The following is a 17,068-nucleotide window of genomic DNA, read 5'->3' on the forward strand; positions in this document are numbered from 1 at the left end:
AACGCTTTCCCTGGCCATAGCAGAGAGCTGGTTCAGAAGTGGAGCAGCCGGGACTCAAAGTAGTGCCCATATGGTATGGCAGCACTGCAGGTGGAAGCTTTATTCTCTATGCCACTGTGCTGACTCCCAAAATTGCTTTTCACTGAACATTTTGACTTCATTTCATGATTTAGAAGACAAATTTCAAGAAACTCCATATGTGTGGTAGTGTGAGCAAAGCAGGTAATTAAAAAGCCTTCTTAATGTAATTTTAAAGGAGTTCGAATTTTTTCCTTATGAAAAATCCTATTTGTTACTGTGTTATTTTGGTTGGTTGATAAAAACTATTGTTACTTACTGTCAATTGTAATTTTGCTCTGAGATTTCTTTGAATTTTATTTGATTTTCTTGGATTTTTAAAAAGATTTTATTTGTTTATTTGAAAGTCAGAGTTAGTGGGGAGACAGAAATCTTTCATTTGCTGATTCACTCCACAAATGGCTGCAACAGCTGTGGCTGGACCATGCTGAAGCCAGGAGCCAGAACTCCATCCAGGTCTCTCATGTGGGTGGCAGGGGCCCAAGCACTTTGGGCCATCTTCTGCTTTCTCAGACACGTTAGCAGGGAACTGGATTGGAAGTGGAGCTGACAGGACTCCAGCTGGTGCCCATATGGGATGCTGGTGTTGCAGATGACGGCTTAATCCACTGTGCCATAATGCTTGTGCCCCATTTTCTTTACTTTTTATTATTAAATACTGTATTATCAGGTCAACTTGTGTAATTAATTCTGTTCATTCTGCAATTAACTATTGCTTTTATTGGTAATGCTATAAAAGCAATTTGATTTGCTATGGATGCCGTTTTGTGTAATTTCCTAAAGTAGGTTGATAAAGGGAATTTGAAATGAGTTACAGATTAGTATTATAATACATGAATTTTATTTTTCTCAGCAACAGAAGAATCTTGAAGGCTATGTGGGATTCGCCAATCTTCCAAATCAAGTATACAGAAAATCAGTGAAGAGAGGATTTGAATTCACCCTTATGGTAGTAGGTAAGATGTGATTTCTCACTAAAGCGGAGTTTTGGTATGTTTTAGATTTAATCAACTCGGAATAAATTTAAGAAAATAATAGTCCAAATATCTGCCCCGGTCATATGTTATATTTTCCCTTATTATGCAAATATTTTAAAATGTATGGAATAATGGAATTTATATATCTTCTTGCCTCTTTTTAAGATAGAAACTAAGTAAAAGTTTAGAAGCAGTGGGTGATGGTGTAGTAGAACACTGGAAAAGTTTTCTTCAGTTAGTAATGCTTCAGAAGGAGATAGCATCTGGTGGTTATTTACTATTCTAAGATCATTTTGTTCCTTTGATTATATAATGGAGTCATCTTATGAATTAAATATTTAAATAAGTATGTGCTCTGAATTTTAAAAAGAAAGATAGGGTGGACGATGATAGTAATCCAAATGACCCTGCTTGGAATTTCCTTCATTGACTAGGAGACCTGGAATGAGTGAAATATGACTTTCCTTGTTAGACTTGTTTTGTTTTTTTAAGATTTATTTATTTGAAAGAGTTACACAGAGAGAGAAGGAAGAGAGAGAGAGAGAGGTCTTCCATCCACTGGTTCACTCCCCAGTTGGCCACAGCAGCTGGAGCTGTGCCATCTGAAGCCAAGGACCAGGAGCTTCTTCCGGGTCTCCCATGTGGGTGCAGGGGCCAAGGACTTGGGCCATCTTCCACTGCTTTCCCAGGCCATAGCAGAGAGGTGGTTTGGAAGTGGAGCAGCCGGGTTTGAACTGGTGCCCATATGGAATACAGGCACTGTAGGAGGCGGCTTAACCCACTACGCCACAGCGCCAGCCCCTCCCTGTTATACTCTTAAAGATTATTTTTTTTAAAGATTTATTTATTTATTTGAAAGTCGGTTACACAGAGAGAGAAGGAGAGGCAGAGAGAGAGAGATCTTCTATCTGCTGGCTTGTTTCCCAGTTGGACGCAACAGCCGTAGCTGCACCGATCTGAAGCCAGGAGCCAGGAGCTTCTTCTAGGTCTCCCATGTGGCTGCAGGGGCCCAAGGACTTGGGCCATCTTCTGCTTTCCCAGGCCACAGCAGAGAGCTGGATCAAAAGTGAAGCAGCCGGGACTCAAATTGGCGCCCATATGGGATGCCGGCATTGCAGGTGGTGGCTTTACCCGTTATGCCACAGCGCTAGCCCCAAAGATTATTTTGACCATGTTGTTAATATCACTATATATGAAGAAACATATTCTGTCACATTTTACACATCAGTAAGATGACTGTATAACATTTTTACCTTATGTAGGCTAACTTTAGAACGTAAGTCATGAGTATGATGTAACTTTGTTGTATTTCTTCATTGAAGGAAGTGAAAGGCAGGATAGTGATTTAACTATCCTTAAGAAAAAATGATTTTGATGATGGGTTTTTTAGACAGTACACAGTAATTTTTTGGTAATTATATTCCATCATCTCATATTTTTACTTTGGTGCTGAGTTAGGTTAATTGGATTAGGTATGAAATACTCTGTCATTGAAGGGTAGAATTTTTTTTTTAAACTTTTATTTAATGAATATAAATTTCCAAAGTACAGCTTATGGGTTACAATGGCCTCCCCCCTATAACGTCCCTCCCACCCACAACCCTCCCCTTTCCCACTCCCTCTCCCCTTCCATTCACATCAAGATTCATTTTCGATTCTCTTTATATACAGATGATCAGTTTAGCATACATTAAGTAAAGATTTCAACAGTTTGCTCCCACACAGAAACATAAAGTGAAAAATACTGTTTGAGTACTCGTTATAGCATTAAATCTTAATGTACAGCACACTAAGGACAAAGATCCTACATGAGGAGTAAGTGCACAGTGACTCCTGTTGTTGACTTAACAAATTGACACTCTTGTTTATGGCATCAGTAATCACCCTAGGCTCTTGTCATGAGCTGCCAAGGCTGTGGAAGCCCCCTGAGTTCACCGACTCTGATCATATTTAGACAAGGCCATGGTCAAAGTGGAAGTTCTCTCCTCCCTTCAGAGAAAGGTACCTCCTTCTTTGATGACCTGTTCTTTCCACTGGGATCTCACTCGTGGAGATCTTTCATTTCGTTGTTTTTTTTGTTTTTGTTTTTGTTTTTTTTTTTTTTTTCCCAGAGTGTCTTGGCTTTCCATGCCTGAAATACTCTCATGGGCTTTTCAGCCCATGTTTTATTTATTGACCAGATTATTTTACCTGTTGGTCAGTTTGTAGCTGTTTAGAGGTTGCATGCCTTGTAATTTCATACATGAGGGAGTATTTCTAAATGTTATAGGAAAAGTGGAATTAATATTTATTTTACCACAGAAAATAAAAATCTACATAGTTTTTTTCATATTATGTATTTTTGGAAACCTCTTGTAGTTAAAAAGTTTATAAATTTTATGCATGATAGAGATGGTTAATTTGCATGTCTCTGGTTGCTTAGTATACCTGGTTTGCAAGCTGCTGCTGTGGAGCAGAGGTGGGTCTAGATAGCTGGATAAAATAATGCAAAGCATACCTTTTCTTCTCTAGGTTATTAGCTATATCATTATTTATGAAGAAACATATCTTAACCTTTACATTTATAATTTTAATAATCTTAAGTTGTAGCCAAATTTAGCTCTATTAAAAGAATTGTAATAATGAATTTTAAAGAATAATCTCTTGAACAGATACTTAGAATAATATGTGGTGATCAAGATCAGATACATGACTTAAAATCTCTGTCATTTTCCCACATGGGAAATCTAATAGTAATCACACCTAGTTTTTAGAGGAAACATTCAGTCTCTAGATGTGTCTTATTTAATAATTTATTATGAAAAACAGCTTTTATTGTTTTTTTCTTCATTGATAATAAGACTTCAGTTGAGGATAAAGGAGACCAGGTGTTAAAATCCTTTTTCCCATTGTACTTTGAACCTTTAATTAGCACTATTTGTGTAGACTGGTTCAGTGCAGGTACTAAATCGAAAAAGATTCATCTGCATAGTTGCAGAAGGACCTAACATATAGTAACTTTTAAGTAAGTATTTAATATGTTGATCTGTTTTTTCAGACTTTAGGTCGAATCTAGCAGCATTGTTTGCAAATCCAAGAACACTAAAGCCAACCTTGCTTTAATATTCTTGACTTTAAAACTGCAAGCTATTCCTAATGAGCTAAGTCCTCATTTTGAGATCTAAACTAAGGTAGGATAATTTTGGCTGTTATAACAGTTCTTGGTTTAAGACTTACACACTGCTCAAACTGAGGATCTGTATCAGTGATTTCTTTGTGAAACTCTTTGTACCTTGTTGGAAAACCTTTATCCAATAACTGCCACATAACAAATGTATATTGAGTCCTTACTTGAGTGATTTTTTTTGTGTCAAGGAGGGATGATACATATTTTGTATTTTCTCTCCTAGAAGAGCTTACAATTGATATGACAAAGCAAGCTACACATAAAATAATAAGTAACATTTCTAGCAAGTAAATGTATATTCTTTGAATCATGCAAAAATAAGATTCATAGAGGTTTAAGACTAGAAGAGAGCTTACTCTTGGTTGGAGATGGTTACTGATTTATTTGGAAGATGAGGTATTGGGGTAGATTTTTGAAGAATAGAGTAGGGATAGAGATTAAGGGAGCAATCCAGCTGAGAAAATAGTAGTGAGTACTTAAATAACATATGTGCCAGGTAATATTTTAAATATTTTATAGCTATTAGCTCATGCAATCCTTGCATAAACTCTATGAAGTAGGAATTGTTGCTATCCCATTTTAGAGATGAGGAAACTAAGGCATAGAGAAATCAGATTACTTGCCCATGGTCACATTGGAAGCAAAACCAGTTTGTCTCTCATTTAGGCTGGTATGTTTTTGACGGCCATGTAAAAGTTCATATGAGGATGTTGAATATGGTAGAGGTCATCCAGTATGTATTGAACTTGTATGAATTCAACTAGATGCTCTGTTTTTCCTGAAAGATTGTGTGTGTGTGTGTGTGTGTGTGTGTGTGTATGTTAGAGAGAGAGAGAGAGAGAATATGAGAACTAGAAAACTCAAATACTGTGTGTAGTTTTTCTACCTTTCCACAGGAAGGATTATCTAGCCTAGAGTGGGTGTGAAGTGGGAGAAGTGAATTTGTTATTCCTCTAATCAGTTTCAGCTTCCATATATTTTATAGAATGAGCATCTCATCTTCCTGAATAGTATTCTGATAAAATAAAGAAACCATTTTTATGTGCTCAAGAAAACAGTTACAGTCCCCTTAGGATCAGATTCCTAAGGTAGGACTTTACAGTTTAAAAATATGGCTGGAAAGATGAATTAGCCTAAATTTTGGAGACTGATTCACACAATGAAAAGGAGATTGGAATTCTTGATTTTGAATTTTTTTTTTTAAAGATACCTCTCTGTCCCTTCCTCTGTCTTTTATGTAACTTTGCCTTTCAAATAAATAAATCTTAAAAAGAAAAAAAAGATATGACTGCCAATTTGAGTCCCAGCTGCTCCACTTACAGTCCAGCTCCCTGCTGATGTGCCTGGGAAAGTAGTGGAGAATACCCTAACGGCTTGGGCCCCTGCACCCACATGGGAGACCCAGAGGAAGCTCCTGGTTCCTGGCTTCACCCTGGCCCAGTCCCAGCCGTTGTGGCCATTTGGAAAAGGAACTAGAGGATGGAGGATCAATCTCTCGTTCTCTCTCTGTCTCTTTCTGTAACTCTGACTTTCAAAATACATAAATCTTTAAAAAAAAAAAAAAAAACACTTCTAAAAGGGAGAGAGAGTTCTTCCATCTTCTGGTTGACTCCCCCGGTGACTGCAATGGTTAGTGCTGGGCCAGACTGCAGCCAGGAGCAGTCCTATGCTGGGAGGCTCTTGCCTATGTGGGTGCAAGGGTCCAAGGGCTTGGGTCATCCTTTGTTACTTTCCTAGTCATATTAGCAGGGAGCTGGTTGGAAGTGGAGCAGCTGGGGCTTGAATAGCATCTATATTGTATGCAGCTCCGCAGGCAGAGGCTTAACCCACAACACCAGCACCAGCCCCCATATTGCATATATTTGAAGTGCCATATTAACAGTTGGGGAGATATTATTTGGTTTTAAAGCTGATAGCCTCTTATTGGTCTGATAGGATAATGAATAACTATTGTGTTTGGTTTTTTTAAAAGATTTAATTTATTTAAGAGGTAGAGCTATGGACAGAGAGAGGAACATACAGAGAGAGGTCTTCTGTCCACTGGTTCACTCCCTAGATGGCTACAATGGCTAGAGCTGGGCTGATCCAAAGCCAGGATCCAGGAGCTTCCTCTGCGTCTTCCACATGGGTGCAGGAGCCCAAACACTTTTGCCATCTTCCACTGCTTTCCCAGACCATTAACAGGGAGCTGGATCAGAAGTAGAGTGGCTGGGACTCAGACAAGCACCCATATGATATCCAGGTGGCACAGGTGAAGGGTTAACTTACAATGCCACAGCACTGACCCTGTATTTGTGTTTTTAAAGGTTTATTTATTTTGAAGGCAGAGTTACAGAGAAAGAGAGCAAACACAGAGAGAGATCTTCCATCCACTGATTCATTCCCCAAATGGCCACAATACCTGGGATTGGGCTGGGTGGAAACCAGGAGCTTCTATTGAGTCTCCCGTGTGAGTGGCAGGGGCTCAAGTACTTGGGGCATCTTCCATAACTTTCCCAGGTGCATTAGCGGTGACCTGGATTGGAAGTGGAGCAGCTGAGAAATGAACCAGTGCCTATATGGGATGCTGGTGTTGCTGGTGGTGGCTTAACCTGCTAGGCTGCTACTATGCCTGCCCTTCACTATTATGTTTGAATTTTTTTATTTTTTGACAGGCAGAGTGGACAGTGAGAGAGACAGAGAGAAAGGTCTTCCTTTTGCCATTGGTTAACCCTCCAATGGCCGCCGCGGCCGGCGTGCTGCGGCCGGCGCACCGCGCCTATCCGAAGGCAGGAGCCAGGTCTCCTGGTCTACCATGGGGTGCAGGGCCCAAGTACTTGGGCCATTTTCTGCTGCACTCCCTGGCCACAGCAGAGAGCTGGCCTGGAAGAGGGGCAACCGGGACTAGAACCCGGTGTGCAGGCGCCGCAAGGCGGAGGATTAGCCTAGTGAGCTGTGGCGCCGGCTTATGTTTGAATTTTAATTTACAATTTTATTTTGCCAGTTTTGTAAAAGAACTCATTATTATTATGGTTTTGTGTTTCAGGTACATATTGAAAATCAGCCTTCTTTAGTTAGTTTTATAAATATTCCCGTAATTTTATAAAATTTTCATTTTTTTTTGAAAGTCACTCACAAACACACAGACAGCAGAGCAGTTTTCCATTTGCTGATTCATTCCCCAAATGCTTGCAGCATGTAGGACTGGGCCAGGCTGAAGTCAAGGGCATGGAATTTCATCCAGATCTTTCACCTGGCTGACAGGTACCCACAAACTTGAGCCATCATCTGTTGCTTCCAAGAATGTGGATGGGTAGCTGTGGATATCCTAAGCTGCAATTTAACCATGAGGCCAAAGGCACACCTCATGATCAGGATTGTTGCATACTGGGTAAAAACACCAACTATGACGCTGGCATCCATTATGGGTGCCAGTTTGGATCCCAGCTGCTCCAGTTCTGATCCAGCTCCCTGCTAATGTGCCTGGGCCCCTGCACCCATGTGGGAGACCCAGAGGAAGCTCCTTATAGACCTTTACAATATTAACATGTTGATTGTGGCAGATATTTAACATTAGTGAAATGAAGAGTCTTAGAGATTGTTCTTAATAGAAGTTGACAAGATTTCTCTCTCTGTTCATTTGAAAAAGAGAGATAGAGAACTCCCCTCCACTAATTAACTCCCCAAATGCATGTAAGAGCTGGGGCTAGAGCCAGGAATGCATTCTAGTTTCCCATGAGTGTAACAAGAACCAATTTGTTTGAGCCATTACTGATGCCTCCCAGGGTCTGTACTGGCTGAGAGCTGGAGTCAGGAGCTTTATTCTGTCCCGGTTGCTCCTCTTCAGTCCAGCTCTGCTGTAGCCCAGGAGTGCAGTGGAGGATGGCCCAAGTGTTTGGGCCCTGCACCCGCTTGGGAGAACAGGAGAAACACCTGGCTCCTGGCTTCGGATCAGCGCGGTGCTCCGGCCACAGAGTGCGGGCTGCAGCGGCCATTGAGGGTGTGAACCAATGGCAAAAGGAAGACCTTTCTCTCTCTCTCTCTCTCTCACTGTCCTCTCTGCCTGTCAAAAAAAAAAAAAAAAAAAAAAAGAAAAAAGAAAAAAAAAGAAAAAAGAAAATGTCATACCAACTAATGCAGTTACCCCAAAGTGTGTGAATGCTATGTTTGTCTCATGCTTTAATATTGGGTCGTTTTGTCTTTTAAATGCCAAATAAAGTAAAATGACATTGTTAATTCAATTTAGACAAAGCTTTTATACATCTTAATTCACATGTCTGATAACTGATTTGAAACTTTTTATTAAATCACTAAATATCACTAACAGTTTGGCTGTTAAGTGGGAATGTTGTAGCTATGCACACTTGGGTATTTTTATAGAAATATCAGTGAGGTAATCATTTATATGATCCACAGACCCCCAACCACTAGTTCTTTGGGTATATATATATATATTTTTTTGTTTATTTTTTTGTTTTGTTTTGTTTTTTACAGGCAGAGTGGACAGAGAGAGAGAGAGAGAGAGAGAGAGAGAGAAAGGTCTTCCTTTGCCGTTGGTTCACCCTCCAATGGCCGCTGCGGCCAGCGCACTGCACTGATCTGAAGGCAGGAGCCAGGTGCTTCTCCTGGTCTCCCATGGGGTGCAGGGCCCAAGGACTTGGGCCATCCTCCACTGCACTCCCTGGCCACAGCAGAGAGCTGGCCTGGAAGAGGGGCAACCGGGACAGAATCCGGTGCCCTGACCGGGACTAGAACCCGGTGTGCTGGCGCCGCTAGGTGGAGGATTAACCTGTTGAGCCGCGACGCCGGCCCTGGGTATATATTTTGATATTTGGAAGAATCTATGAGTTATCTAGTTCAATTAAAGAATGCCCGGTTCTGCTTTGGAAGCTTCTCCTTAGCACCCTTATAGAGAACATGCTTCCTACTCCAGAAAAAACCAACAACCTTATTTTCTTCTATCCACTAGTTTTCCAGTAGAATCATTTCTTTAGTATTCTATTTTACTGGCATTTCTCCTTTACTTACTTCTATGTATGTTGCTTCATAGAGCTCTCCAATCTGATATTTCCCTAAAATCTCTACTTTGTCTAATTCAGACAATCCAAAACAAGCCTATTTCCTTCTAAATTAAAACTCTTATTTTCTTGCTGGCCACAACTAGAAGTTATAGGATAAGCCTTACTTTTTTCCAAGCTGTGAGAGACTAATGGTATCACAATAATCATGATTTTTTTTAAAGATTTATTTATTTATTTGAAAGAGTTACACAGAGAAAGGGGGAGAGGCAGAGAGAGAGAGAGAGAGGAGAGAGGAGAGAGGAGAGAGAGAGAGAGAGAGAGAGAGAGAGAGAGAGGAGAGAGAGGAGAGAGAGAGTCTTCCACCCACTGGTTCACTCCCCAGATGGCCACAATGGCCAGTACTGGGCTAGGCTGAAGTCAGGAGCCAGGAGCTTCATCCAGATCTCCCATTTGGGTGCGGTAATCCAAGCACTTGGGCCATCTTCAGCTGCTTTCCCAGGCAATTAGCAGGGAGCTGGATCAGAAGTGGAGCAGCTGGGACTCGTAACGGCTGCCCATATGGGATTCTGGCTCTGCAGGCAGCAGCTTTTTAACCCACTACGCAGTGTGGCCCCAGTACTTGATTTTTAAGTCAGAATCTTCATTGACTAATCAGTTGGAATTTCAGGTAATAATGAGAAGTATGTAGAGTTAAATTCAGGGAGAGATCAAAAGCAGTATCAAAACTGTTGATTTCAGCTCTTCATTTTGTTTATTTTTTTTACAGTTTTATTTGAAAAGCAGAGTGAGAGAGATATCTGTCTTCCATTAGATGATTCACTTTCCAAATGCCTGCAGTAGCTGGGATGAACCAAGTCAAAGCCAAGATCCTGAAACTAGGATCTAGGTCTCTCATGTGAATGGCAAGGACTCAAGTACTTGAGCCTTCATCTGCTGCCTTCTGGACGTACATTAGCAAGAAGCTGGAATCAGATGCAGAGATAAATCTTTTTTTTTTTTTAATCTTTCTTTCTTTCTTTTTTTTAAAAAAGATTGATTTTATTTAAAAGTCAGAAATAGGAGAGAGAGAGAAAATGATCATCCATCCACTGATTCACTCCCCAAATGGCCACAATGGCCAGGGCTTGGCTAGACTGAAGCCAGGATCCAGGAGACTTGTTTGTCTCCTACTTGGGCCAGAGGCCTAAGCACTTGGGCCACCCTCCACTGCTTTCCCAGGCATGTTTGTAATGAACTGGATTGGAAGTGGAGCAGCTGGGACTCGAACCAGCACCTACATGGGATGCTGGTGTTGCAGGCAGAGGCTTAACCTATTTCATAGCACCAGCCTTCAGAGCTGGGTCTTGAAACCTGGAACTCTGATATGGGATGTGGATCTCCCCAAGTGGAAGCCTAATCACTGAGCCACAGCACCCACCCCAATTTTCAATTTAGCAGAAGAACTTACATATTTCTTATGAAAGCTTGCAGGCAGTAGCCTGAGTTGGGTGGTATATTTCACCTCACATTTATGGTCATCCAGTTTTTACAAAGAAAATTTTCCAGGTAGGCAGTTAGATATTTTTCTAGGAACATGAAAATTAAAAAATTCAGCTATCGACTCAGACTGGTCTGTATCAAGAATATTTTTATCTCTGAAAATACCAAGAAAGATCAGGACCTCCCAACATTACACATGTAGCAGTTGAAAACTGTTTGACTTGGCATATGGAGTAATTATTGAGGGACTGGTTGGAATGTTTCCTACACAGCACAATTATTACATAACTTTTATAGAGTTGGTAGCAATTACTATAATTTGAATAAGTTAAGTTTACTTAACTTTTAAGATCATTTCAGAGCCAAGTCATAGAGAACTTGTTTAGCTTGTATTTTAGTATTAACATTTTTGTATGTAATAGGATACTGTGATAGATTTTGAGGAGATGAAATAGTCTTATAGCAAATCCCAGACCACATATGTTTGGAACACCTTAAAAATAATTAGTATCTAGTATCATTGAAACTGTTCTTGATAGATTAATTCTTTGCCACATTAGCATATTAAGAAGCAAAACAAAGAATATCATCGTTCCTTGGCAACACATCTTTTATCTTATTCATGTGTGATATCATCTTCATTTCACTGCCAGATTTAAAGAAATAATAAATGTTTACTTTTTAAATTTCCCACTCATTACTTTTTACATTTTTGCTGTCCCCTTAAAGCAAAAAATTCTTTAATTGAATGCCAGTAAAAGGCTTTCTGGTTGTCTGTTAATCACTTTTTCTTTAACCTCTTAATTTGACATTGGTGCCCTACCTCCTACCTTTTAAAAAATTCTTCCTCACTTTTTATAATACTGCCCACTGGTTTGCCTGGTTGTTTCGAAGCCTCTTTTTTTTTTTTTTTTTAACTTTTATTTAATAAATATAAATTTTGAAAGTACAACTTTTGGATTAAAGCGGTTTTTCCCCCATAACCTCACTTGCCACCCACAAACCATCCCATCTCCTTCTTCCTCTTCCATTCCATTCTTCATTAAAATTCATTTTTAATTTTCTTTGTATACAGAAGATCAACTTAGTATAAAGATTTCAACAGTTTGTACCCACACAGACACACAAAGTATAAAGTACTGTTGGAATACTAGTTTTACTGTTAATTCGTATAGTACAACACATTAAGGACAGGGATCCTACATGGGGAGTAAGTGCATAGTGACTCCCGTTGTTGATTTAACAATTATTTATTTATTGTTTATTATTTAACACTCTTATTTATGACGTCAAGACCCGAGGCTCTTGTCATGAGCTGCCAAGGCTGTGGAAGCCTCTTAGTTCACAAACTCTGACCTTATTTAGAAAAGGCCATAGTCAAAGTAGAAGTTCTCTCCTCCCTGCAGAGAAAGGTACCTCCTTCTTTGATGGCCTATTCTTTCTGCTGGTATCTCACTCACAGAGATCTTTCATTTAGTTCATTTTATTTTGCCACAGTGTCTTGGCTTTCCATACCTGAGAAACTCTCATGGAATTTTTAGCCAGATCTGAAAACTTTAAGGACTGACTCTGAGGCCAGAGTGCCATTTAGGGCATCTGTGGTTCTATGAGCCTGCTGTGTATCCTGCTTCCCATGTTCTCTCCTTTTTAATTCTATCAGTTATTATTAGCAGACACTAGTCTTGTTTATGTGATCCCCTTGACACTTAATCCTATCTTTATGATCAATTATGAACTTAAACTGATCACTTTAGTAAGATGGCATTGGTACATGCCACCTTAATGGGATTTGGAATCCCATGGCATATTTCTAGCTCTACCATTAGGGGTAAGTCTTAGTGTGTGCCGAACTGTACATCTTCTCCCTCTCTTATTCCCACTCTTACTTTTCACAGAGATCAATTTTCAGTTAAATTTGAACACCTAAGAATAATTGTGTCCAACCAATGGTGTTAAGTAGAACAAGAAAATACTAAAAAGAATAAAATAGTAAGCTGTTCCTCAACAGTCAGGACAAGGGCTGATCAAGTCATTGTTTCTCATAGTGTCAGTTTCACTTATACAGATTTCCTTTTAGGTGCTCAGTTGTCACAGATCAGGGAGAACATATGATATTTGTCCCTTTGGGACTTTGAAGCCTACTTTCTTAGGATCCATTGCCACTTGTCATCTTTGCATGTTATTATAATCTGGCATATGTCACCTTCTGTTTACTAGAATTTATTAATTTCATATACATTTTAAATAATTTTAGGGATGCTTCTTAAAATTACAGAAACACTTGCTGGATATTCTGAGCTACGAGTTTGGGGTGGATGTAGTAATTTATTTTGAAATAGCTCTTTGGGGCTGGCACCGTGCGCAGTAGGTTAATCTCCGTCTGTGGCACCGGCATCCCATATGGGTGCCAGTTTTAGTCCTGGCTGCTCCTCTTCCAATCCAGCTCTCTGCTGTAGCCTGGGAAAGCAGTAGAAGATGGCCCAAGTGTTTGGGCCCCTGCACCCACATGGGAGACCGGGAAGAAGCACCTGGCTCCTGGCTTTGGATTGGTGACGCTCCGGCCATTGCGGCCATTTGGGGAGTGAACCAATGGACGGAAAACCTTTTTCTCTGTTTCTCCCTCTCACTATCTGTAACTCTACCTCTCAGATAAGTAAATTAAAAGATCTAAAAAAAATAAAAAGAAGAAGTAGCTTATAAGCTTATGTAAGTAAGAACTATAGTTGGGTGCTGTCTGTACTTCAATTAAAATTAACACCTGTATTTTAGTAATAGATAACATCTGAGGTACTTTTTATATCAAGTGCTGTTCTAGTTAATAAAATAAGTATCTTGATTCAGGTCATGTACTTGTATTGTGGTTAAATTAGGAATTGAATTTGTGCAAAGTTCAAAACCCAGGAAAAATACCGGAAGAAATGTGAGGAATAAGATGGAAGAGCTCTGCAGTTTGGTCACCAGCTCTCCTGCCTCAGTTCCAATATGGTCAAATCTCTTCAAAGCAGATAAACATACTGTTTCTAAAAATAATTTCTCCTTTCCACATCTTTATCGTAAGATGGGATAAAAGTGACCGCTTTTACCTACAAGTATTCCAGCAAGTAGAAATGCTTACTGAAACAATATTCTTTCAGAGTCTTATTTCAAAATGTGACTTCCTTTCCAGGCTGATGTGATTTCTGTTTTCTGAAATTCCATTGCTCTTGTGTGTCGAATTCATGATCTTGATCAAATTCTGCCTTGTATTATGGTTGTTTGCATGCTTTATGCCTCCTACCATAGTTAAAGTTTTGAAGGCAAAGATTCTCTTTGCATTCCTTATTCACTTACTTTATAATAAATTAATGATCTCTAACAAAGTGCCAGGTACTATTCAAGTCACTGAAAATTTAGATACTAGTTAGACATGACTTTAAGTTGAGAAGCTAGTAAAGCAAAGATAAGAAAGTATCTTTAATTGGGGAACTTTTTGGATTCTTCTTTTTTTCTTTTTTCTTTTCTTTCTTTCTTTCTTTCTTCTTTTTTTTTTTTTTTTTTTTTTTTTTTTGACAGGCAGAGTGAGAGAGAGAGACAGAGAGAAAGGTCTTCCTTTTGCCATTGGTTCACCCTCCAATGGCCGCCATGGCCGGCGCGCTGCGGCCGGCGCATCGCGCTGATCCGAAGCCAGGAGCCAGGTGCTTCTCCTGGTCTCCCTCGCGGGTACAGGGCCCAAGCACTTGGGTCATCCTCCACTGCACTCCTGGGCCATAGCAGAGAGCTGGCCTGGAAGAGGGGCAACCGGGACAGAATCCGGCACCCCGACCGGGACTAGAACCCGGTGTGCCGGCGCCACAGGCGGAGGATTAGCCTATTGAGCCATGGCGCCGGCCTTGGATTCTTCTTTTGTAAATCCTGTGGATCCCAAATCCAAGGACCTGAAGGCAGCTGACCTTGATTATAAATAAATGTTAGTGTAACATTGTTCAAAACCTCATGTACATGTCATGGGCATTCATTTCATTAAAGTTAGTATTAAAATTTAGTATTCTTGAATGATGGTGGACTTGACTCCACATGTAAGAAAGTTGTGGTTATTTAAACCTACTTACTATGTTACGTGTATTTTATTAAAACTCTAGTCACTTTTGCTTTGTAATTTTCACAAAATATTTAACATCTTAAATTATAAGGATTATATTTTGTTTTAATAAGGACAGGAAAAGCTAAGATTTTTAAAAATTTATTTAAAAGGTGAATTGATAGAGACAAAGAGAGAGATAACCTTATATCTGTTGGTTTACTACTGAAATGCCTGCAACAGCTGAGTCTGGACAAGACTTAAGCCAAGAGCCCAGAACTCATTTCATATAGCTGGGATGGACCCAAGTACTTGAGCCACCATCACCTGTTGCTTCCCAGGGTGTGCACTAGATTGGGAGTGAAGCTGGGACTTGGACCCAAGGTCAATGAAATGGGATGTCGGCATCCTAAGCAGTGTCTTAAGCACTGTGACAGAAGTGTGCTCTAGAAAAAAGAGTTTAAATCAAATTATTTCCCCTTAAATACCGATAAAGGGAATGCTAATGACTCTGTTCTAGAGCATATATATATAGTACATTGCCTTTCTTTTTATTGTTTCATTATTTTTGAAGATTGATTTTATTTATTTGAAGAGCAGAATTACACAGAGAGAGAGAGATAGAGCAAGAGAGTTCTTCTATTCACTGGTTCAATCCTGAAATGGTTGCAATGGCCAAGACTGGGCTGGATCGAAGCCAGGAGCTTTATCCAGTCTCCCACGTAGGTACAGAGGCCCAAGCACTTGGGTCATTTTATGCTGCTTTCCCAGGCTCATTAGCTGGGAGCTGGATGGGAAGTGGAGCAACCAGGAATCCAGCTGGCATCCACATGAAATACTGATGTTGCAGGCGGCAGCTTTACCCAGTATGCCACAATGGTGGCCCTCCAAAGCATTACATTTCAAAGTCAGAATAAATGTAATATAGACATTAATTTGTATCAATCAGCAGGTTGTTCAGAATGTTTTGAAATAGTTTAACTGTATTTAGTGGAACATTAAGCTTTTGACTATAATATAAATTAATATGTTAGAATATAAATAAAATATTAAGTTCGTAAAAAGTTGAGGCCTACTGGGAAATCCTTAGATCATTGGGGATGTACCCTTGGAAAGGAAGGGATTAAGGTAGTTCTCTTGGGATCCATAAATTCTCTGGATAGGATTTTTATGAAAGAACAAGTCTGGCCACTTCCAACCTTTTGGCTTCTTGTCTTGTGATGTGATCTCTCCCTCGTGCACATGGCTTCCAATGGTAGATGAAATAATATAGCCCAGGCCGTTCTCAAGAGTTGGTGCTAAGCTGTTTGTACTTTCAGCCTCCAAAACTGTGAGAAATAGACCTCTTTTCTTTAGAGTACCCAGCCAGTGAAAAAATGGACTAATATGCTAATGTTACTCTTCCTGTGGCCTTGATCTCAGATGTTTTTTTCTCCTTGTTTAGGCTGCCTACTTGTCTTTTGACCTTTATTCTTAGTGATTGTGCTTTTTTTCTGTAAGAAAACATGACTGGTAATCAAATACTTTCATTACATCTACCCATTGTTAATTTATCTATGATTCAGGTGTCCATTGTGGCAAGCAAGGTATAGTCCTAATAAGATCCCTCACAACAGCATTTGTGTTACTGTAGATACTGTTGACCACCCTTTATTGATCAGTACACTGAGTCACTGAAGTTTGGGTTTGTGCAAGGTCACAAAACCAGTTTATTCGTGGAACTGGGTAAGATGTTCCAAAATCATTTTAATCTCTAATATAGTACTTTTCCCCTAGACCTTTATAAGTTAAACAATCATTTTTTTTTTTTTTTTTACTTTTGGAAAAAAAGTTTAAGATGACTTGGTTTAAGTGTTTATAAAGCTTAGTGGTGTTTATAGAAGCATAGAGAAAGTTGGGATGAGTTTAATGACACCTTTCAGGTGCTTCCCAGGAAAATTGGGACATAAAAATTGTTTTATCAAATTATTTCCATAATATCCATCAAATTCCATATTTTATAAATTAATCATTGCTAAAATAGCTTGTGTTTTTATAGCTCCTGTTTAATGTCAGTATGGTCACAATGATTTCAGTAAGGTGACTGGTTACAAACTCCATTTTTACCCAACATTATTTGAATAACATTTTAGCCGTCTCCATAATATAATCATTCAGACAAACACAGTAGCCCACCAACAGAATTGTACAGACTTGCTTAATGAGTGTTTTTTTATGTATTTCTTAAAAATTTTGTTTTGAAAGAGTTACAGAGAGAGAGGGAGAGACAGAGAAAAAAAATCTTCCATCTACTGGTTCCCTCCCCACATGG

At 39.5% G+C, this 17,068-nt stretch overlaps 1 protein-coding gene across 1 annotated transcript in view; it reads left to right on the forward strand.

Annotated features, from left to right (window-relative positions):
* Positions 1-983: 983 nt before the first annotated feature.
* The window catches only part of SEPTIN7 (septin 7), a 67,611-nt gene continuing 51,526 nt past the window's right edge, over positions 984-17,068 (forward strand). The window contains exon 1 of the mRNA XM_070059717.2: positions 984-1,034. Within this exon, the coding sequence (XP_069915818.1) occupies positions 1,025-1,034 (10 nt within the window). The 5' untranslated portion in view covers positions 984-1,024. The remainder of the gene's footprint in view (positions 1,035-17,068) is intronic.

Source organism: Oryctolagus cuniculus, chromosome 16 (genome assembly GCF_051225735.1).
Source record: "Oryctolagus cuniculus isolate XC-2025 breed Fujian yellow rabbit chromosome 16, ASM5122573v1, whole genome shotgun sequence".
In the NCBI taxonomy this organism is placed as follows: Eukaryota; Metazoa; Chordata; class Mammalia; order Lagomorpha; family Leporidae; genus Oryctolagus; species Oryctolagus cuniculus.